Source organism: Phalacrocorax aristotelis, chromosome W, assembly GCF_949628215.1.
Source record: "Phalacrocorax aristotelis chromosome W, bGulAri2.1, whole genome shotgun sequence".
Lineage (NCBI taxonomy): Eukaryota > Metazoa > Chordata > Aves > Suliformes > Phalacrocoracidae > Phalacrocorax > Phalacrocorax aristotelis.
The window spans coordinates 30,424,097-30,444,630 of record NC_134310.1 but is presented as its reverse complement, the minus strand read 5'-3'; the positions used below and the strand labels follow the sequence as shown (position 1 = coordinate 30,444,630).

At 61.4% G+C, this 20,534-nt stretch overlaps 1 protein-coding gene across 5 annotated transcripts; it reads left to right on the top strand.

The window, feature by feature from the left end:
- Positions 1-1,353: 1,353 nt before the first annotated feature.
- Positions 1,354-19,858, top strand: TLE2 (TLE family member 2, transcriptional corepressor). Of its 5 annotated transcripts, none has more exons than XM_075078087.1 (20): positions 1,354-1,479; positions 1,573-1,670; positions 2,352-2,415; positions 3,703-3,747; positions 5,750-5,812; positions 6,043-6,117; positions 6,552-6,741; positions 8,968-8,984; positions 12,384-12,485; positions 12,801-12,845; positions 14,138-14,278; positions 15,407-15,542; positions 16,777-16,937; positions 17,349-17,425; positions 17,772-18,021; positions 18,206-18,453; positions 18,561-18,708; positions 18,789-18,939; positions 19,092-19,168; positions 19,259-19,858. In XM_075078087.1, exons 1-20 carry the CDS (start codon positions 1,456-1,458, stop codon positions 19,364-19,366), a joined length of 2,220 nt encoding a protein of 739 aa, XP_074934188.1. In that variant the 5' UTR covers positions 1,354-1,455; the 3' UTR covers positions 19,367-19,858. The 5 variants fall into 5 exon arrangements, with proteins under 5 accessions (XP_074934188.1, XP_074934186.1, XP_074934190.1 ...); XM_075078085.1 differs by having other exon boundaries at positions 6,549-6,741; XM_075078088.1 differs by lacking the exon at positions 1,354-1,479 and adding an exon at positions 2,044-2,105 and having other exon boundaries at positions 1,572-1,670; positions 6,549-6,741.
- Positions 19,859-20,534: the final 676 nt, after the last annotated feature.

The window sequence follows — 20,534 nt, the reverse complement described above, 5'->3', positions numbered from 1 at the left end:
AGTGGCAGTCGGCAGCCGCCGCAAGGCCTTGTGGGCCGCGTCGTCCGCCCGCTCGGGCCGCGCGCGGCGGAAGACCCGCCCGCCCGGCGGCGCTGGGCCGACCCATCCCGAGAGGGACCGGCCGCGCCGCCCCGGGCCCTCAGCGGGCAGCGGGTGGGACGGGCCGCTCCCGGGCGGCGCCGCCGAGCGCGGCGCGGCGAACGGTGAACTACAACTCCCATAGTGCGCCGCGGCGCCCCCGCCGGGGCTCCTGCGGCCCGCTCGCTTCTCATTGGCCTTCCCGAGCTGTGACGTCACGAACCCGGGTGGGAACGGGGCAGGGCGATTGGCTGGCACTCCCGCGGCAGTAGCCAATGGCAGGTGCGGCCACCGCGGCCGCGGGCCGTGAGGCTGGTTAAGGTGGAGCGGGGGAAGCCCTCTGCCCGCGGGGCGGTGTGGCCGGCCGGGTGTCCCCGCCGCCCCTGGCGGGTGGGGGACGGTCGCGGGGCAGCGCCCGGCGGTGAGCCGGCGACCCGGGGCCCCGTGCCCAGTCGAGGGCTGTTCGGCCGCCTTCGTTTGTGCTTTCGGTGCCTCCGCGCTACCCCACCGGCGGCCGGTGTCGTGTCCGCCCAGAGCGGGGTGGGGATGGGGGGGTGCTGCCGGCCCCGGGGATGCCGGCGCGGCTCCGCTCCTGACTCTGCCCGGCGCCAGGGCGCTGCTCCGCGGAGCTGCCGCGCATGTGCGTGGCGTCGGGCTGGGGCGACGCGCAGGACGGGGGGCTCCCCCCGGGGAGGCGAGCGGCGGCGCGGGGGCAGCGGTGTCGGCGGACGCCTGCCGGGTGGTTCCAGTCGGCCCCGGAGCCAGCGGCTCCAGCGCCAGACCCTCCCCGGGATCCCCTCCGTCTCCGACAACATCGTGGGAGCGTGAGGTTGGGGGGGCTGCCCGGGACCCTGCGGGCACGGGGTCGGCGCGGCCGGTAGTGCGGGAGCTCCGGTGTTGTCCGGGCGCCGGAACCGCCCCTTCCCGCCGTCCCGAGCCCCGCGGGGCCCCGTGTTCTGCGCGGACGCGCCACCTTAAGCGGGCGCCGGCGGACGGGGCGCTCGGGGCTGGCGGCAGCTCCACCAGCCAGGGACCGCCGGGGGCCGCCGGCGCCTCCCGCCCGCTCCCGCCTCTTCCCCGCCCCCGGCCCCATGGGGGGCGAGCGGAGACCCCGCGGCCGGCGGGCCGCCCCCCGCGCCCGCCCGCCCGACGGCAGCCGGCTTCGCCCCGCCTGAGCCGCTCGGCGCTCCCGCCGACCCCCCGCCTCCGCGCCGGCCCCCGCGGCCCGGCCGCCCTCCTGCTGCCGGCACCGGGGCGAGGCACCCCCGAGGAGCCCCGGCGAGCGGCGGGGGGAGCTCCCCCGCCGGGGGCGGGGAGACGGGCGGGGAGCGGGGGCTGGGGAGCGGCGGGGCTGGGGCGGGGGCCCGCGCCCTCAGGATGTTCCCGCAGGGACGGCACCCGGTAAGTCCCGGGGCGGGCGGGGGCCCGGCGGGCCGGGCCGGGCGAGGGCAGCGCGGCGGAGCCACAGCCGCCAGCCGGGCCGTCTCTCCCCAGACCCCCCTCCAGCCTGGGCAGCCCTTCAAGTTCTCGGTCCTGGAAATCTGCGACCGCATCAAGGAGGAATTTCAGTTCTTGCAGGCTCAGTACCACAGGTGAGGGGCTGCGGGGGCGGGCGGGGGACCCCTGTTTTCGGTGGGGGCGTAGGGCAGGAGGTGGGGAGATGAGGTAGTTTAGGGGGCAGGATGTGGCCGGGGGTCAGACGGGGCTGCGGGCAGAGGCGAGCATCTTGGAGAAGGGGCACAGTAGGAACGGGAAGAGAGGAGTCCGGGCGCGAGGGAGGATGGAGTGCGGGGCAGGGGTGAATTGGGGCAGGGAAGACGGGGATAGGGGTTCTGGCGAAAGGAGTGCTTGGGGAAGAATGGGAGAGGGATCTAGGCTGAGGGGTGGCATGAAGCGGTGAATCGGGGTGCCAGGTCTTGAGTGGGGGTCCCGAGGGGGAGACCACCGACGGTTTGTTTCTTCCAGCTGAGCTGTGTATAGGGCGACATGGAGTGGATGGTAGCAGTGCTGCAGGACCAGAGCACTGGGTGGGTGCGACAGACCATCCGGCGGGGAGCAGGGCCTGTGCAGGGAGCACAGCCGCAGGAATTGGGTCCCCCAGGGGTGGCAATCCAGTTGGGGTGGGCGTGTGACACCCCTGCAGCCCCATGAGACTGCGGAGGGGAAATGGGAGATGTGTTGAGCTTGCTGAGGTCACGGGGTGGGAAGTGGGAACCAGTGGGCAGGGCAGGAGGTGTGGGTCCATGAATGAAAGCTGGGGATCCTCTTTGCAGCCTGAAGCTAGAATGTGAGAAGCTGGTGAGCGAGAAGACGGAGATGCAGAGACATTATGTCATGGTGAGCTACCCCTGCACTCTCCCCCGTGGCTCCCCCAAAGCATCCCTGACTGTCACCCTCTGGTGACATCCCAGGCTCTGGGGCTCCGCTCAGCCGACTGGGCCAGCGGCCTCCGCGAGCCACTCCTGCCAGGGGTATGTCTGGCCTGGGTGGGGTGTGAGTTAGGAAGGAGTTAATCATTATTCCTAGCAACGGCTGGCTCTTCTGATGATGTCTGCTGCCACTCAGTGTTGCTTGAGTCCACGAATCATGCCATAGGTTTCGTCTCTCTTATTTTCTTTTTTTTTTTCTTTTTCTGTGTAGCCCTTTAAGAGCTCTTTTCCCTTCCTTCCTGTCTCTCTCCTAAGTGGGGGGGGTGTCTTGGAAGCAATACCTCAAGGCCAGTGTTTTGGGTGGAAGGGGAAGTTGCCTTTAGGAGGAGTAGGGCAGGATCCCTCCACAGTTGCCACCAGCCCACCAGGGTACCAGCCAGAGCCAGGCTTTCTGCTGGTAGCCCTGGCAGGAGCAGGGGTAGCTGCTGGAAGGAAGGGAAGAGGATGGGAACTGCAGAGCCAGAGCAGCATTCCCTCTCCTTCAGCATCTGATGTTATCGGCCCCTCTAAGGAAAGGGGAAACCCAAATTAAGCTGTCCAAAAGGCAAGCAGAGCTAAACTTGGGCAACCGCCATCCCCTGGGTGATGACAGCCCCAGCCATGAGGCCAGGGGTGGCATCACAGGGCATGTCACCCACCAGCTGGGATCCCTTCCCACATCCCAGAGGCTCAGGCATTCCCAGAGGTAGAAGGCTGCCACCTTTAAAATGGGCTTTGCTGGAGGAAGGCAGCTCCTCTGGTCCCCCCCCTTCTCCCCATCCTCAGGGGTGAGGGGACGGGGTCTGCTGCTGTCACCACTGCCAGAGTCACTAGTGACTGGTGAAAGGTGTAACTCGATGTCATCTTTGCATTTGCTCAGGCATGGCCACCCATGTGACTAGATGGGCAGCCGCGTCAGGGAGCGGGTCTGGGTTGGGAGTGGGGAAGGACCGGACAGGCCAGGAGAGGATGTGGGGGCAATGGGGCTGGCTTATGCTGCCTTAAACTAACGCAGAAACTGCAGTGTAATCATCACAGGTGTTAAACAGTCTACACTGGCTGCTGCCTACCTTGTCCCAGGCTGGTGGTGTGCTGGACAGCTGTTTCGCATGGGCTGGGGGGAGCGGGGGCCCCCGGCAGTGGAGTTCGGCTGGGGGGAACAGGCCACTTGCTCTGGGCAGCTCCTAACCAAGCTGTGCTGTGATTTTGCTCTCAGTACTATGAGATGTCCTACGGGCTGAACATTGAAATGCACAAGCAGGTAAGCGAGATGGGGTCTGGGCCTGCGGCAGGGGGTGGTGGGGAAGAGGCTGAGGATGGAGGCTTTTTTGGAAGATGATCTCCCTTATCCCCATGTAGCTATAACAGCATGGGAGATGGAGCACACCTCTGTGCGAGGGGCTGTCCTGCAAAGGGGTTCAGCAGTTGTCAGATGTGCACTATTGAGTTCTGGTAGGTGCCTTGGGGCAGGACCTCCTCCTTGCCGTCCCAAAGCACCTCTCGGAGCCTGGCCTGGAGCCCTGCGCACGTACCTCCCTGCAGCAGTTCCCTGCGGCCCCAGACGCAGGAGGCAGCGTGGAGAAAATAGCAGGAGCTGGAGCCCAGAGGCAAATGGATTGTCTTTCTTTTCTTTTCTCTTTTTTTAATCCCCTTTTCCTTTCCTGAAGCCAGAGGAGTGTTTTCACCCTTCCCTGGTTCCCCTTTTGTTCCAGCGTTAATTTGCTTTCCCTCTTCAGATTTATCAATCTAGTCATCACGGGCTCTCTGCCAGGGAAATTAGTTTGGACCAATGCCTGACAAAGTGGCAAGTCAACTGCCATATTCCTCCAGCTGGCTCAGCCCCTTCAAGTTTGCTCCTTTTGTTAGCAGGGAGAGTAGTAGAGCCTGCGAGCACGTTCCTGCCATCCCCATGTGCTCCGAGCTCGAGTGGGACTGGGACCCAGGGGTGGCCTGATCCACACAGGGCGACAGAGGCAATGGCCAAATGGTTGGGGAGAGGGAGCCCTGGCCCACACAGGTCTGGCTCTGCTGGCTCTGTGTGGGCAGGATTGATCTGGAGGAGGGGGGCAGTCTCTGGCTCCCGGGGACCTGCGTGGGTGTCAGGGTGGTGGCTGATGCAGCGGCTGGGACCTGCGGGTGACCGGGGTGCTGGTTGGGGTGGGGGTGCTTCCCAGGGCCCAGGCTGCCTTTGAGTGCAGCAGGTAAATGTTTCCTTTGTTCTTTGCCGGTTTTATGCGTGATTTGACCTCTCTGTAATGCTGTCAGGGATTGTTGGAAACCTGAGATGAGAAAACACTTCAGAGGAGCCAATCCCTCCCCCAGTGCTAGGGTGGATTTGCAGTGGGTGGGGGGAATCAAGATTTCCCCCGGAGGCACTGGTTTTCTTTTGGAGAGGCTGGGCTGGAAGCCGCAGCCGCTTCCCTTGGGAAATGCCGCTTACCCAGGTGGGGATGCGGCGGGCTGTGGGTCTGTCTCTTAGCGCAGACTGAGGAGAGGACGTGCAAGGTCCTCTGCATTTCCTCCTTGTCCGCTTGCTGGGCAGGGGGATAGGTATGGGGGTGCTCTGTGCCTCTGCTCCCCCTCTGGAAGCAGCAGGGAGAGCTGCCTGTTGGCCTGGCGCTTTGGTAGGGGTGGGAGCAGGAGCCCCTTCTCCAGGCAGGAAGGACAGAGCAGGTACCACAGGCAGTGCCCTGCAGGGCCTTGCTGGTGCGATGCAGAGAGGGCTGAATTCGTTTGTGTGAATTTTGCGTCCCCCTTGCTCTCCCCCTGGCTTCGAGTCCAATGTTCGGGGAGAGAGCGAGCAGCATGCCGATGGCCCGCTGCCAGCTCTTGCGGCTTGGCTCTCCTCCTGCCCTGCCAGCCTGCCCGCTGGCTGCGAGAGCGGCAGCCCACAAAGCCAACATGGGTTTGGGCTGAGCAAAGCCAGCTGGGCTGCGAAAGGACTGACAGTTCAGAGCTCGGCTTGGCCTGATCCACAGAGGGATTTAGGAGTCGGCTTCTCTCCCATGTGCCTGGGGGAACCTGACAGCCTGGGAGGGTCCCACAGCCCTGGGCCGCGTCCTCCCTTGGCAGCAGCTTGGGAAATCCCAGCAGGGACGCAGAGGCAGCAGGAGGATTTGCACTGAGCGGGTGCGGGTGAGGAGAATTTATCTCCTCCGCAGAGGCTGCGTGCGTCTGCAGGATGCTTGGCTGCCCTCCTCTCCACTGGAGGGGACGGGGCTCAGAGCCCTCTCATCCATGGTGATACCTGCTTCTTCTTTCAGGCGGAGATTGTCAAGAGACTGAGTGCCATCTGCGCCCAGATCATACCTTTTCTGACGCAGGAGGTAAGGGGGACAGCCGTGGATGCGCACTGGACTGCTTGGCCCTTGGGAAGGGGCGAATCCGAGTCCAGCGTGAACAACTGGAGGTTCGGTGTGGGCCGGGGGAACCACTCTGCCCAGGCTGGAGAGATGGGAGAGAGGGCTGCGCAGCCCCCGGTGGCTGGGGCGATGCGGGGCCATGTGTCCCTCTGGCCAGGAGCACGGTGTGACCTCCCTGTGCTCTTCCTTCCCAGCACCAGCAGCAGGTCCTGCAGGCTGTGGAGCGGGCCAAGCAGGTGACCATGGGAGAACTGAACAGCATCGTGGGGGTGAGTCCCGCTGCCTGGGTCAGGGGTTCAGACCACGCAGTGCAGCGATGGGGAAGCTAGGGTCTTTACGACTTCAGTAAGCCCAGGGCTGGTCCCCTGCAGTGAGAGGGTTTGCCACTGTGTCCCAAAGGCAGTGGGATCCTCCCTGGCCCCCGAAGCACTGAGCAGAGCAGGGCAGAGCCATGGTTTGGGCTCATCTACCATGTGTCGGGATTGCATCTGCGCTGGGGGGGTACTCATGGTGCCCTGGGTAGAAGGGGCAGGCGGTGTGACCTGGACCGTGCAGCCTCGACAGCTCTGCTCCCCTCCTCGTCCTCGCGTTGTCTCATCCCATCGTGCTTTGCATCGCAGTTCATGCTGAGGGGTGCCGGGCATGGCTGGCTGTGGCTGCCTCCTCCCAGATCAAGGACCATTTGCTCTTTCTTTTTCAGCAGCAACAGCTTCAGCACCTCTCCCACCACGCATCCCCCATCCCGCTGACACCCCACCCCTCCAGCATGCAGCCTTCTAGCCTCAGCGGGGTCAGCAGCACCTCGGGGCTTCTGGCCCTCTCCGGGGCATTGATGGCACAGTCTCAGCTGGCTGCCAAGGAGGACAGAGTGGCCCAGGATGGGGAGAACAGAGGTAAGGGCAAGAAGCACAGCTGGATTAACCCTTTGAAGGCTGGCTGAGTCAGTGCTGGGCAGACATCCCAGAGGTAGAGGGGCAGCGCTGGGAGGGATACTGCTGCCTCCTCTGCCTGTTTCCCAGGGCTCTTCAATGCCTGGCAGCTGCTCCCTGGGGCCAGGGAGAGCAGCAAGCACTGGAAATGACAAATCCAGCTAATTAAATATCTGCAGCCCCTGGAGGCTGGCTCTATTTCTGACCAGGGGAACAGCTGCAGCGCAGTGATGGTGTGCGGCGGTGGCGGGGGGCGGCTGCATGTGCACCCCAAACGCTGGGCAGCAGGGCTCCGGGCATGTGTGTGTGCACACGTGGGTCTTCCTGCTCCCTGGGGTATTTCCAGTGTGTGAAGGTCCCCTCCTCCACGGAGCAGCTGGGAGGGCGTGAGTTCCCCGCCACAGAGAAGCCCTCCATTTACACCAGGTAAAGATCTGATGCCTGAAGACAAGATTTTAAGGGAAAATACTGATGCAAGCCCCTGGTAAAAACTGGGGGAGCTACGGGTCTGTGGCAAGGAATTCAGAAAGCAGAGCCTTACTGCCTGTGTGATGCCTTGTAAATAGCAGTCATTCCTCATCCTTATGGGTACCTCCTCCTATCAGGATTACAAAGTGCTTTACAAACATCATCAATATTTAATCATTGTTAAATCAGTGCTCTGAATGCTACTGGCAGGCCTGGGCCAAATTAATACTACCACCCAGCTCTGCTGGTGACTTGTTGCTGTTGAAGTGCTGCATGAAGGAGAAGCTGCTCTGAGCTCGTCACCTTCTGCAGAGCGCAGGCGTCGGGTGTTTTTGCTGAAGGAAGGCTGAGGCACAGGCGGAGGGTTCTGGGCAGCAGGGCAGCTCTACGGACTAGACACAGGCAGTAAAATTCAGCAGTCGTAGTGATGCTCCTCTGCAAACTCCTCTGGGGAAGGTGCTGGCTGCTCCTGACATCCTGATTCGGGGCCTGGGGATGCTCCCACGACAGGACCCAATGGTAACAGCAAAACTGGGCAGCGGAGGAGTTTGTTGCGTTTTCCTAATGATCTGGTTTTGCTTGTAAGATTTCAAGGTGGTCAAAATAGCAGCAGGAAACCGTCAGTGTCTGCTTTGTGCCCCTGTATGCAGGTGTCTGAGGTTTTAATTCTGTCGGTGTCTCTTTAAGGATGGCCTTCCCCGAAGGAGAAAAACAAACTCCAGAAAGAGGATAAAAGCAGGCTGTGCCGTGCCTGCCTTAACCCTTAGAGACCCGGGCAGCCTGTGCTTCCAGCGGCATCTCCTGCCGGGCACAGCCCAGAGCTGCTCCTTGGCAGGGGCATCCAGCCAGGGCAGAGGGCACGAGGACACCCAGAATAATTCCTTAAAAAAAATTAGTGAAATACTACATATGGCTTGGGTTAATCCCTGGTGCTCTGCCATAGTTAGCTGGAGCTGGTGTGGATCAAGCTGAGCCAGGGCTGAAGTGCTGATGGCAGGCACCCAGTCCCCCTGCCTCCCCTTTCCCCAGCTTTGTGCTGACCGTAGCCTTGGAACAGCTGCCCACATGGAGAGTTCTCCTGGTACCTGCCTGCCTCCTTTTGCCACCAGAGACTGGGATGACTTTGTTCTTTCCAAATGCTGATGTGATCCTTAGGAGTGAAAATCAACCAGGGAGGGTTGCTAGACCCCAGCCCATAACCCTGTTCTTAGGTTTGTAGCAAATGCCTGGCACTTCTTCCCTGAGGCCCAGGGAGGTCGACCTGTTTTGTTGTGCATGTAAAAAAGCCTTGTAGGTTTTCCAGGCAGGGCTTCTTAGCACGGCTTCATAAGGGAATCAGATGGGTGTGATTTAGGGGGTCTCAGCTGGCTCATCCCCTCCTGGCAGCCTTGGACCCGTTGCCATGTCCAAGGAAGAGATTCCAAAGCTGGACTGAATGTCTTTAATTTCTTTCCCCTGCTTCCCTGAGGAAGACCAATGCTCTCACCTCCTATTAAGCATCAGAGGATCCATGCTGCGGATGGGCAAAGTGGGAAATAGGGTGTGATTTTGCAGCCCATGTCCCACTGTCTCCTCCTGTGTTGCCCTGCAGTGCCCCCCTCTCCTCCCTACACCAGGTACTTCGGGCACAGCCTCCACATTAACAGCCTCTCCCTCTCCTTCCCTCTGCCTCGCCGACACGGACCTGCCCGGACGATCCCCCTGTTGTCCCCTGGGCTCCAGAGCGCACCCCGAGCCGGGTAAGTCGTGCTGGCATGCCTGGCTCTGGCCAGGCCGCTGGCCTCAGCTGGCCTCGGTGCACGGGTGAGTGGAGGCTTTCCCTCCCCTGCCAGCTCCCAGAGTCACTTCAAGCGTCTCCAGCACGCTCCAGGCAGGAGGCAGAGCCGGCTGCTGGCTCCTGGGAAGGGCTGTGGGTGCTGGGGGAGCGCAGCTGTGGGGAGGGCACCCAGGGGCAGTGCTGGGCTTGGCTTTGGGGCAGCCCGCTGCTCAGAGCTGGGGCTGGCACCGCAGGCAGGCGATGCAGCCGGCTCCCTTGGCAAGCACTCGCAGTAGGATTTCCTGGAATGTTTTGTTTCCTGACCTTTTCAAAGCAAACAGACCAGAGGCAGCGAGCTGTCCTCTGTCTGGTGCCAGCCTGGGAGGCCACGCTCCAGCACAAGAGGAGGCGGTGGCAGGGGCTGGGGTTTTGTTCACATGTGGGGCCAGGTTGGGGTCACAGGGCTCCCTGGGGAGGGGAGGCAGCTCTGCCGGCAGAGCAGGTCCGTGTTCCCCTGTACACCACAGCCGAGGCACCCTGCTCTTCTGCAGCGGGCCCTGGGTCTCCCGTTCGTTCTCCCTAACGTGTGGGCTCCTTTCTTCCCCCTCCCTCCCCAGCTTGGTGGATAAGGGAGGGTGGAGGGACATCTCCCCGTGCCACCCTGAGCCACCTTTCAAGGCTGGCTGTGTTTGCACACAAGGTGATTAGGGTGACAGGCTCCCAGGACTGGCCTTCACCGGGTACTGAGTTTGCCAGGGCTCAGCATGGCAAGAAGGTAGGGGCAATCCATGAAGCTGGGTGTAGCTGGGCAGTGGGGCTTGGGGCAGCTCTGCCCTATCCCGCAGGCAGCGCAGGGGTCCTCATGAGCATGGGCCAAGTTTCTGGGTTTGAGGCATTTTGGGGTCATCCCTATTTCTCAGTGGAGCTGATTTCCCCAAGGGATGGAAAGAGTCTCCGTCCAAGCCAGGCTGACAACGGGGGCCCTGAGCCACATCCAGCTGCACATTCCCACCCTTGTTTATCCAGGGCAAAGTGTCCAGTCATTCTGCTGTCGCCCCTGAGCAGGGCCTGGCACTTCTGCCTTGGCTCCTGGGGCAGCCCAGTCTCTGGCGAACAGCACTGCACGTATAGACCCAGCTTGAGCCGCAGGGGTGAGGGTGCACGGGCTCCAGACCTGCTCCTGCACCTGAGCTGGCATCTGCTGCGCTGGCACATGCATGGTGGCGGCAGCACTGAAATGCGGCCGTGTCTAGGATGGAACAGAGCTGTGTTTGAGCTCCATGGTGTTGCAGGCTGGAGAGTAAATCCAGCTGCAGTGTGGAGGGTGGGAGCAGCCACGTGGCAAATATGTGTGCGTAGGGACGTAGGGGAGCCTGGGAGAACATCTGAGTGGAGAATATAAGAAAAAGGGGCTCTCCTTATTGTAACCCCTGTTCCCTTTGCTTTGCTGGCATGGATAGGCTGTGTTTGCATTGGGGTTTTGTAGTTGAAGGTTCTGGGCCACCTCAATTCAGAGCCTGCTGATGCAAGGATCTAGAGGTCAAGGGCTTCTCCTGAAATAACCAGCTCTGTCCTTTTCAAGGAGTTTCCAGTTTAGGAAACAGGCTGAACGGGTCTCCTTACCTAAGCCCAGTGCTGCCAGCCCCTCTGCACCCTTCGGCTGCACCGTCCCTTTTAAGCTACCCCCCAGCCTGCCGTGAGTCCCAGGTCTGACTCCCTTCCCAGGCTCCTCGGCTGCTGTAAGCCAGAGCTCCAGCTCCTGGTACAGACAGGGGAAGGAAGGGTTAACAAGCCCCTCCACTGGGGAGCAATTGGCATTGATCTTCATAGGCTTGCAGTCAGGTGGGTGAGGAGGAGGGAGAGACGGTCGGGGTACCTCCTCCAGAGATCACCCAGGGGACAGGGAGCATCCTTTCCGCTCTGTAGTTGTATGTGTTGAGACGCTTAATCCTACTGTGCTGGAAACAATCGGCTATGTGGGAGCCCTGGGACGGGGCGTTTTCTCCTCAAACCCTGGCATGAGCAGTTCTGGGAAGATTGTGAGGGGGTCGTGCCCCAGAAACTGCCCGGGCCCAAGCACCCTGGCTGCTCTGGGAGGGAGGGCAGCCCCTCTGGTAACCAGTGTCAGCCTGGCGTTCCTCTGGTTTGCACAAGAGCCAGGGGGCTGCAGGTGGGCAGGCACCACTTGATTGCATTATCGTCCTCCAAGCAGAGCAGCAAGCGTTGGGGGTGGGAGGAGACTTGAGACACCCCTGCAGCTGCTGGCAGCATCTCGGGGAAGGGGCATTTGTCCTGCTTGGCCCGATCCTGCTTCCCAGCCCGCTGCCTCCTGTGGCGCAGGGTTAAGGTGAAGTAAACACGTCTCTGATGGGGATTTTCCACTCCGCCATGCCTTGTTATCTCCCGAAGGGGCGGATCTGCTCTTCAGCCACACTGAGGATGCTGCCTCGCTCAGCTCCTGGCTCCATGCAGCCCTGCTTGCCAGTGGCTGGGCCAGGGCGTGGATGCAACTCCTTGTCCTCCACCGTCCCTGTCACAGCAGGGCTCATCTGCCAGCTGGGGCTGTTGCCCCCTGCCCTGTGGCCCGGCCCGCTGCTCTGGTAGGGCAGGGGAGCCTGTGGCTTTGGGGTTTTGGGCAGGGCTTTGTTCTCTCCCCCTTCCTGCTGCCTGCCTGCCAGCCAGGGAGATGCTTTGCCAGGGTGGGGGCAGTGGTGGGCTGCTGGACCAGCCGTGCCCTCCCTGGGGAGGGGCTGGGGCGTGGGGCCTGGCCAGGTTTGAATGGTGAGAGGTGGGCAGGGGAAGGGGTGAGGGCAGCTCGCTTTGGAGTCATTCTGGGGCGAAGCTGGGAAAGTGAGGTCGTGGCGTGTTGCAGCTGCATGTGGGTGAGTCTCTGAGCAGGAGGCTGTGGGCAGCCAACCCCCAGGGACGGTCCCATCCTGCTTCCCTTTCCTCTGTCGTGTCAGAGGTGAATGGATGAATTTGGGCTAGAAGTCAGGAGTCTGGAAACATCTTCTCCAGCCTTGCTTAAAGTGCCAGACTAAACCCCATCTCTGCTCCCAGGTACATTTGGATCTTAGAGGACTCTTGGCCAAGCGTGCATGGGATGCCAGTAAGGGGATGACACAAGTCTCTGCGCAGAGGGGGAGCGTAGTGCACCCCCCTTTATCCCTGACAACTGCTTCGTGGGGAAAGGGGACCCCTGCACCCCAAACCAGCCGTGGCACAGGTTGCACGGGTAGCTGGGTGGATGCTGGGCTCTGGCGGGGTGCAGCCAGCGGCACTGGGAGGTCTGTTCCGGAGTGGAAATGCAGCTGGTAGGGCTTTGCAGGCTGTCTGCTCCCCTGCCAGCTCATACGCCTGCTTCTCCCCCTCTCTGGCTCAGAGTGTTTCTGCTTCCCCTCCTGAGAGCCTGCAGGATGAGGAGCGGACAGGAGGCATGGGGCTGAAGCGGAAGCGGGAGGAGAAAGACCTGCCTGGGCATTATGTGAGTGCACCAAATAGCGGGGCTGTGGGAGATGGGCCCCAGCCCGGGAGGTGTCTGGGGAGCTCTGTGCCTGCCCTGGGGGCAGATGGCTGTAATCCTGTGAAAAGAAAGGAACAAAGTGAAGAGCCCCAGGGAAGCCCCTCAGCCGGAGGGTTGAGTTGCTGCCTGCAGGGCGTGGTGTGGGTTCCTGAGAAGTGATTTGCAGGAGAAAATGGAGTCTCTCTGCTGGCTGGGGTCCCGTGGGGCAGAGCCCAGAGCTTGGTCCAGCCTCTCCCACCCCTGACTGAGCTTTTCTGGGTTTCTCCCCCCTTGCAGGATAGCGATGGGGACAAGAGTGACTACAACCTTGTGGTGGATGAGGTAAGTCCTGTACCCTTAAGGGCATGCTGAAGCCTTGCAGGGTATCCAGCTCAAGCTGTAGTGATCAGATTCAGAGCTCTGGTTGCTGAGCTTTGGGGTTCGTTAGGCTCCGGCTCATTGCTGCTGGGCAGAGCAGCCAGCCAGGACACGTGCCAGCCCTGCCCTGATATGTTCGTGCCAGCCAAGGCTGATTATGATTCATAGTGCTCCAGGTTGAAGGTTGTGCCAGCCAGGGCTCAGCTTTGCCAGCCATAGACTTGGCTCCGCTTCACAATCCCGTTTCAGTCCATCTCCTGTAGCATCCCATATGGGGAGGCTGATAAGCTGGGATGAGAGCCCCAGAGAGCCGGGCTTGCTGCTGGCAGCTCACGCATGTGGAGGTGGCAGGAGCAGGCAGACATGCTGTGCTGCCTTTGGCAGCAGAGCTCGCAGCACCCCTGACCCAGCCTGGCCCTGTCCAGGTGGTCACAAACAGCGCCCGGCCTTGACTTTAACACACTGAGCCCGTGTCTGTGTCTCGGTGCAAGGGGTACTCTGAATTTCAGTCTCTTGCAACCAAACTGCCAGGCACTTCTGGTACAACCTTCCCTGACCACCAAGGCAGATGCAACAGTATTTTATCCCAGCCCCAGCCGTTCTTGGCAGAGATTATGTTTTTGGGGACATCCCTATTCCTCCCCTGGAAGACTGGGGGGAGGGATAACACAAGTGGGTTTTTTTTCCCTCCTGCCACTTCCTAAGAAAATACAATCCGTGAAAGGAACATCAGCAGGGATTTCTGCAGAAAACGACACACAAAAACTGCTCACTGGTGTAATTATGGTGATAAAAATCACAGCCCTAATTGAATGGTTATAGGAGTGCAAGAGCTGATGGGTGGCCTTGGCTCCAAAATGCTGTCGAGGGGCTGCCAAGAGGCCCTCTCTCAGTTTCTTGGGTGTGCTGGTTGCATCCCTCCTTGTGTAGGCACCTGTGGCCACCAGTGCCCTCTGAATCTGATGTCACCTCTAATTTTGTTCAAAGAGAAAAATCAAGCAGGTTTCTCTCCCTGCCGGAGCAGAGCAGGGGCCTCTGAGTGGGTGCTCCTCGTTAATGCCGCCCAGGCAGGCGCGGGACAGCGAGAGGCTGGATGAGCAGCTCGCTCGGCAGGCAGGAGGGAGCAGACGGGGGCTTGGTGGTCCCTGCTGGGCTCTGGGCCCAGGGGTGGCTCTCCAGGACCTCTGTGGTGCCTGCCCTCCTGCAGAGGGACTGGGGCTCCCATTCCCCAGAGACCTCTTCTCTCCCCCACCCAGGACGCCCCCTCGGAGCCCGGCAGCCCCGGCCGCGCACCCAGCAGCCGGCTTCCGCCAGCCCACCGGGAGATGCCCGAGAGCCCTGCCTCCATCACCTCTAGCCGGAGCGCGACGCCCCTCAAGCCGAAGGACCAGAGTCTGGTAGGGAAGCACGTGGGCAGCCCAGGCCGTGGGTGGGCAGTGGGGCTGGGCACGTGGCCCTGAACTTCTCTGTGGCCTGTCCGCTGCAGCCTGAAGGCGGGTGAGGAGATGCCAGTGCTGAGTGTTTGGTACCCACCGCCGGCCTCCCCAGCACTGGGAGCCGAGGTCCGTGCCCTCAGAGGGAGGGTAATCATCTGCTAGTCTGAGGCTTGGCTCTGCAGGTATTTTCCATCCAGCTGCCTGCAGGATTACCCAGAGCTCCTCATAACAATTGATTTTTCTGTGGTTTGGGGTTTTTTTTTTTTTCCCCCTTCCTTCTTGCCAAGCATCAGCCCAATGCTCAGATTGAAACATCAGCATGCAGGGAGGGGGAGGGATGTTTCTGCTGCTCCTCGGCCCTCCCAGCCGCTGCAGGGACCGAAGCGATGCATCCCTGCCATCCCGGGGTCAGTAGCCGGCTGGGGGCCACCGGGAGCAGTGAGTGGTGGCTCCCCAGCACAATCGGATTAGAGCAGACAAAGCGCCCTGAGCAATCTGCCAGCACAGCACGTAGCTTTTCTGTTATTAATTTTTTTTTTCCTCTGCTGGTGTCGACAAAATCCCCAGGCAGAAAAAGAGGAAGAAATAGGAGAGGGATGAAAAAAGAAAGGAATTAAATAGCTGTGGGGATCGAAGAGGCCAGTTCGTCTCAGGCATCCTCCTGGTCCTGCTCCACACAGGCTGGGGATGGGGGTGCCCCCTGCACAAGAGGGATTGCACATGAGGGAGGAAGAGATCTCTGTGTAACAGCCCCGAGGGGCCTTGTGCCAGGGGCAGGGTGCTGCAGGGGTGCAGGACTGTGGCAGTTTGTCGTGATGCAGGGCTTGTGTTGGGCGTTTGCACCCAGGGAGGGGAGACATGGGGCTCCTTCCATGCCGTGGGAAGGGCATGAGGGGCAAAGGAGGAAAAGAGTGGGGTTTGGGCCCAGGATGGCCGGGTCCCTGCCCAGCTCTGTCTGGGAGCAGTGCCTCTTGGTGCCCCTCCTCCCCTCCTGGGTGGCTTGAGGCTGCTGGCAGGCCTGCGGCGCTGGGGATCGCTCTCCCGGGCAGCAGTCTTGCTGCTGAGGCTGCTCTTCCCTCTGCCATGCAGACCGACCCTCCAGCCAGCGCTCCCACCTCCAAGCCCTCTGCTTCCTCGCCACCCCACGACTCTCTCACGCCTGGGCCCAGCTCGGCCGCCCAGCTCCGGCAGCTCCCTGCCAAAGCACCCGCCACCAACACCATCAGTGAGTGGGGACGGCGCGGGGGGGATGTCGTGCTCTGCCGTGGACAGTGCCGTGGGGCTGGGGTAAGGGGAGGCAGGGTGCCCTCTCCCATCAGCAGAGCTGGGGTGGCCATTTTGCTCCCCGTAATCAAACACGTCAACCACATGTGTGCACCTATGTGCAATTAGCACGTACCCGACTGCCGATGCTTTCCTGGAGAGCTTAGACCTGCTGGAGGTGGTGTGTCAATGTGCGGAGGCGTTCGGGGCGGTGGGGCAGTGGGGCGGCAGGTGTTTTGTTTGGAGATTGTGGTTTTTCTCTGAGAAGTTGCAATTTTGCTAGTGGTATGTGAAGCCACATGCTTCAGGTCTTGGCTGCAGGGGTAGGAGGGGTGGCAGAGTGCCACCACGGGCACACAGGGATGCAGGAGGCCAGGATGTGGCCAGTCTCCCTGTGCAGCTGAGGATCTCCATAGGGGTGAGGGTCTGCATGCACTGGGTGCTTCAGAGGCCCTGGGCAAGATCCAGCTGACCCAGGAGCCAATGGCTGCCACCTTCTGAAAGCACAGGGGAGGGGAGGGAGCGCTCTGTAGTGGCTTCCGCGGTGGCTGATGGTGAGTTGGTCATGCCTGCTTTTCCTGCCTCAGTTTCCTTGAAGACATTTAGGGAAGCCTTGGGAAGAGGTCTCTGAAACAGCTTGGCCACTGTCTAGCCAAAGGGACCAAAAGGTGATGGGAGGAAGACAGCTAGCCCAAGGGAGAAATAGAGCCAGAACTAGAGATGTTAAACCCTTGTCTGGCTAGAAAATTACAGTGGTTTAGCAAAAATTGAACTGGAATCGATTCAATAAACCCTCGAAACCCTGGAGGTAGAGCTGCTTAGCCATCAACTACAAATAATCTGGCCTGGCTGAGACTGAAAAGGCGCTGGCAGCAGAGATGAGAGCTGCTGTGGCTTAGCAGTTGGTCTGTGGGGCATCCTTTGGAGGAGGGATGGAGCCATTTGATCTCCCGTGCTGGATCTGCGTCCCAGGTCCCTGACTAATGGGACTTGGGCTGCCTCTCCTTTGGTCTTTGGCTCCCAATCCATAGCCTGCCTGCCTCCTCCTGATCCGCTGGTCATGCCACACTTGGCTGGGCCCGGTGCAGTGGTGATGCTGCCTCTTGCTCCTGGCTTCTGGCAGATGCCCTTTTGCTCGGGTGATGCCTGTTCACACCCGTCAGCCAGGGCCAATGAGCGGGTCTCTCCTTGTGCAGCTCTCCGCAGCCCGCTGAGCGTGTCCAGCCCCTACACGGCCTCCTTTGGGATGGTGCCCCACGCCACCCTCAGCGGGGAGCTCCCAGCCCCCAGCGTGTACATGGGCATCCACCTCTCGCCGCAGGTCAGCAGTGCTGTGATGTACGGCCGGTCCCCGATGGTAAGTGGCTGAGGGACAGGCTCAATCCGCCAACAGGTGCTGGCTCTGTCACCTGTCCCCCGCTGTTCTGGGCATGCACTGTCCCTGGCGTGCACTATCTGCACCGCTGCAATGAGCTCAAGCCAGGGGGTTGCAGCCATAGGAGGGGGCTCCCTTCTGGAGGTGTCTGGGTTGTGGGGCCAGTGGAGGGTGCAGAGCTCTCAGAGAAGCCCCCACTGGTGTGCAGCTGTGTCTTTGGAAGCCCATTTTGGCCTTTGTCACTTGCATGTGGAGGAAGCAGCAAGCAGGGACCTTGCGCAGAGCTGGGCTGGCCCAGTCCCAGGGCATGCAGGGAAAGGCATGAGCCCAGCCCTTGTGTCCCCTCCTGGGGGTTTGTCACTTGGCTCATCATGTGCCCTTTGCTTTGTGCAGGTGGCTTTTGAGTCACACCCTCACCTGAGGGCTTCCACCATCTCATCTTCACTCTCCACCATCCCTGGAGGGAAACCGTAAGTTTGGCTGCACGCAAGGGCTGCGGGGAGGGTGGTCAGCAAGGGGCTAAAGCCAGGCAGTACGGGGTGGGGGGTGGTCTCCTTCCCCATGGCTCATTTCTACACCCGGCAGGTGTAGGGCAGGGCTGGGCCTGGTTGGATTTTCTCTCCGCTTCTGAGGCCAATGCTGTAATTTCGTTCCAGGCAGCTGGTGGTAACAAGGAGATGATTAATTATATCCCTCATTAGCCAGAGTGCACCGGACACCTCCCACCTGGCTCGAGTGTGGCTAAGGGGAGAGGTCGGCTCCCGCAGTCGGGCATCATGCAGGGGTTGTTCAGTCCTCTCTTCTGCTCCCTTCCAGCGCCTACTCCTTCCACGTCAGCGCTGACGGGCAGATGCAGCCGGTGCCTTTCCCGCCCGACGCCCTCATCGGCTCCGGCATCCCCCGCCACGCGCGGCAGCTCCACACCCTGACCCACGGCGAGGTGGTCTGCGCCGTCAGCATCAGCAGCTCCACACAGCACGTCTACACCGGGGGCAAGGGCTGTGTGAAGGTGTGGGACGTGGGGCAGCCGGGCACCAAGACGGCCGTGGCTCAGCTGGACTGCCTGGTAAGGAGGAGGAACAGAAAGGCATTTTGTGGGGGCTGGGAAGAGGAATGCATCCCTGTTACAATGGAGGGGGACAGAGGGTGCTTTCATTTCTGTGATGAGAAAAGGAGATCTGTCTCCTGCCACCCCCATGCACTGATCAGCTCCTTCTGCACTTGCCCCATTTACTGTAATTCTAATTCAGAACCGTGACAACTACATCCGCTCCTGCAAGCTGCTCCCCGACGGCCGGAGCCTGATCGTGGGCGGGGAGGCCAGCACCCTCTCCATCTGGGACCTGGCGGCCCCCACGCCCCGCATCAAGGCCGAGCTCACCTCCTCTGCCCCCGCCTGCTACGCCCTGGCCATCAGCCCCGATGCCAAAGTCTGCTTCTCCTGCTGCAGCGACGGCAACATCGTGGTGTGGGACCTGCAGAACCAGACCATGGTGAGGTGAGCCCGGGGCAGGCGGCTGGTGGCACAAGGCAGGAACATGGCTCCTGGGGAGCTGGCAGCCCTCATGGCTCTGCCCTTGCCCTCTCCGTCCCCTTCTTTCCCAGGCAGTTTCAAGGCCACACGGATGGTGCCAGCTGCATTGACATCTCTAACTATGGCACCAAGCTGTGGACGGGGGGGCTGGACAACACAGTGCGGTGCTGGGACCTGCGGGAAGGGCGTCAGCTGCAGCAGCATGACTTCAGCTCCCAGGTAGGGGCTGGGGTGGGCTGGGAGCACCGTGGGGCTGGCCGGGACCAGCCAGGCCGCTGTGTGACCCTCTCTCCCCCCAGATCTTCTCCCTGGGGTACTGCCCGACGGGGGAGTGGCTGGCGGTGGGCATGGAGAGCAGCAACGTGGAGATCCTGCATGTGACCAAACCTGAGAAATACCAGCTGCACCTCCACGAGAGCTGCGTCCTCTCCCTCAAATTCGCCTCCTGCGGTAGGCGAGCCCTGTATTTTCTGCTTGGGCAGTGTTGACTTTGGAACGGGTTGGCTCTGAACAGCCCCAGGCGGGTCCTATTAGTTCCCCCTGCCATGCTCACCCCCCTGAATCGAGTCTCAAACACTGACCCACTTTGTCTCCTGCCCCAGGGAAATGGTTTGTGAGCACGGGGAAGGACAACCTCCTGAATGCCTGGCGAACACCCTATGGAGCCAGCATCTTCCAGGTGTGCGGGGAGGCATTTGGACGGGCAGGGGGGATGAAGGCAGCTTCAGCCACCAGTGCTGCCCTCACCACCTGCCTCTCTCACATTCAGTCTAAAGAGTCCTCGTCCGTGCTGAGCTGTGACATCTCCATCAACGACAGATTCATTGTTACGGGCTCTGGGGACAAGAAGGCTACAGTGTATGAGGTGGTATACTGAGGTCCCCCTCCATCACCATCCATCAGGGAAGGGGCCAGGCCTTGCCCAAAGCCTCTGGGGCTGGCAGACGTCTCCAGTGCTGGGCCAGACCCCCCCGCAGCTTCCCTCCCTCTCCTTTCAGTTGCCAAAACAAGGCCAGGGCCCGGTCCCTGCTCTCCCTGTCCCAGTTCCTGTCTGGGGCATGGCAGAGGTGGAGAGCTGGGGGTGAGCGCTCGCTGGGGCCAGGTGCACCCCCAAGCTGGGCAGCAAGCAGGGGCTGGGCAGGGCCTCCTCGAGCCCGTCAGTCCATCAGGGCTGGAGGCACGGGGAGCAGGAGGACTGTTGGGGTGCAAGGCAAGGCCAAGCGTGACGGAGGTAGCGTTGCTTTTGAAATACTGCTACTGATTTAATGGCACCCGTTTTCTGCTGCAGAAACAGCTGTAACTTATCACTAAAGTATTTAACTGTGTTTTCAAGCCCTTACTAATAAAACAGAACAAAAAAAAGGGCTGGTGTGGTGGTGGGCTGGGGTCTGATCTCACTGCTGGACTGATGGAAAATCATCCCTGAGGAGCTGACCACCTGCCCCCCATCCCCTGAAATTGTGCCCGTAGAGCCGGGGGCTCAGCCCCCTTGCACAGGGGCGCTGGGGGGTGCGGGGCCCTGAGGCAGCGGCGGGGACGGAAGCCAGAGCATCCTGCACACCCTTGCAGGTACAGAGCAAGGGGAACCTTGGCTGCAGCTTCCCCAGCCAGCGCTGCCAGGCTTCGCCGCAGCATAGGTGGGGGTCCAGGAGCGACACACACACACACACAGAGCGACCCCCCACCACCCTCCCTTGGCCGGCGGCAGCGGGGGGCCTTTCCTGCTGTGGCAGAGCTGCTCCTGCCGCGGCAGCCTGCGATGGCAGCCCCAGCCCCGGGCTGGATGGGGCGAGCAGTGCCCCAGGGCCAGGCTCGGGGCAGGAGCACATCGTAGCCGCCGCGCCCCGGGCGGTAGCACCCCGCTTCCCTGCCAGCCCCTGCTGCGGCCACCGCTGGCGGGCGGCGCGCCAAGGCTCTCGGCAACAGTCCTGCTTCCCCCACAGCCGCGCTGGCGGGAAGCCAGACCGATAAGCCAACGCCGACTGCTCACATCTCATTTCCTTCGAAAAACCGCTTCCTCCAGCGCTGGCCTCTCCCCAACACCC

Bases quoted from the DNA above. Each gene is read 5' to 3' on its own strand.
- TLE2 (XM_075078085.1), top strand. From the start codon at position 1,456: ATGTTCCCGCAGGGACGGCACCCG. The intron at 18,022-18,205 runs GTAAGGAGGAGG...ATTCTAATTCAG, and splicing joins TGGCTCAGCTGGACTGCCTG to AACCGTGACAACTACATCCG. The intron at 18,454-18,560 runs GTGAGCCCGGGG...CTTCTTTCCCAG, and splicing joins CAGAACCAGACCATGGTGAG to GCAGTTTCAAGGCCACACGG.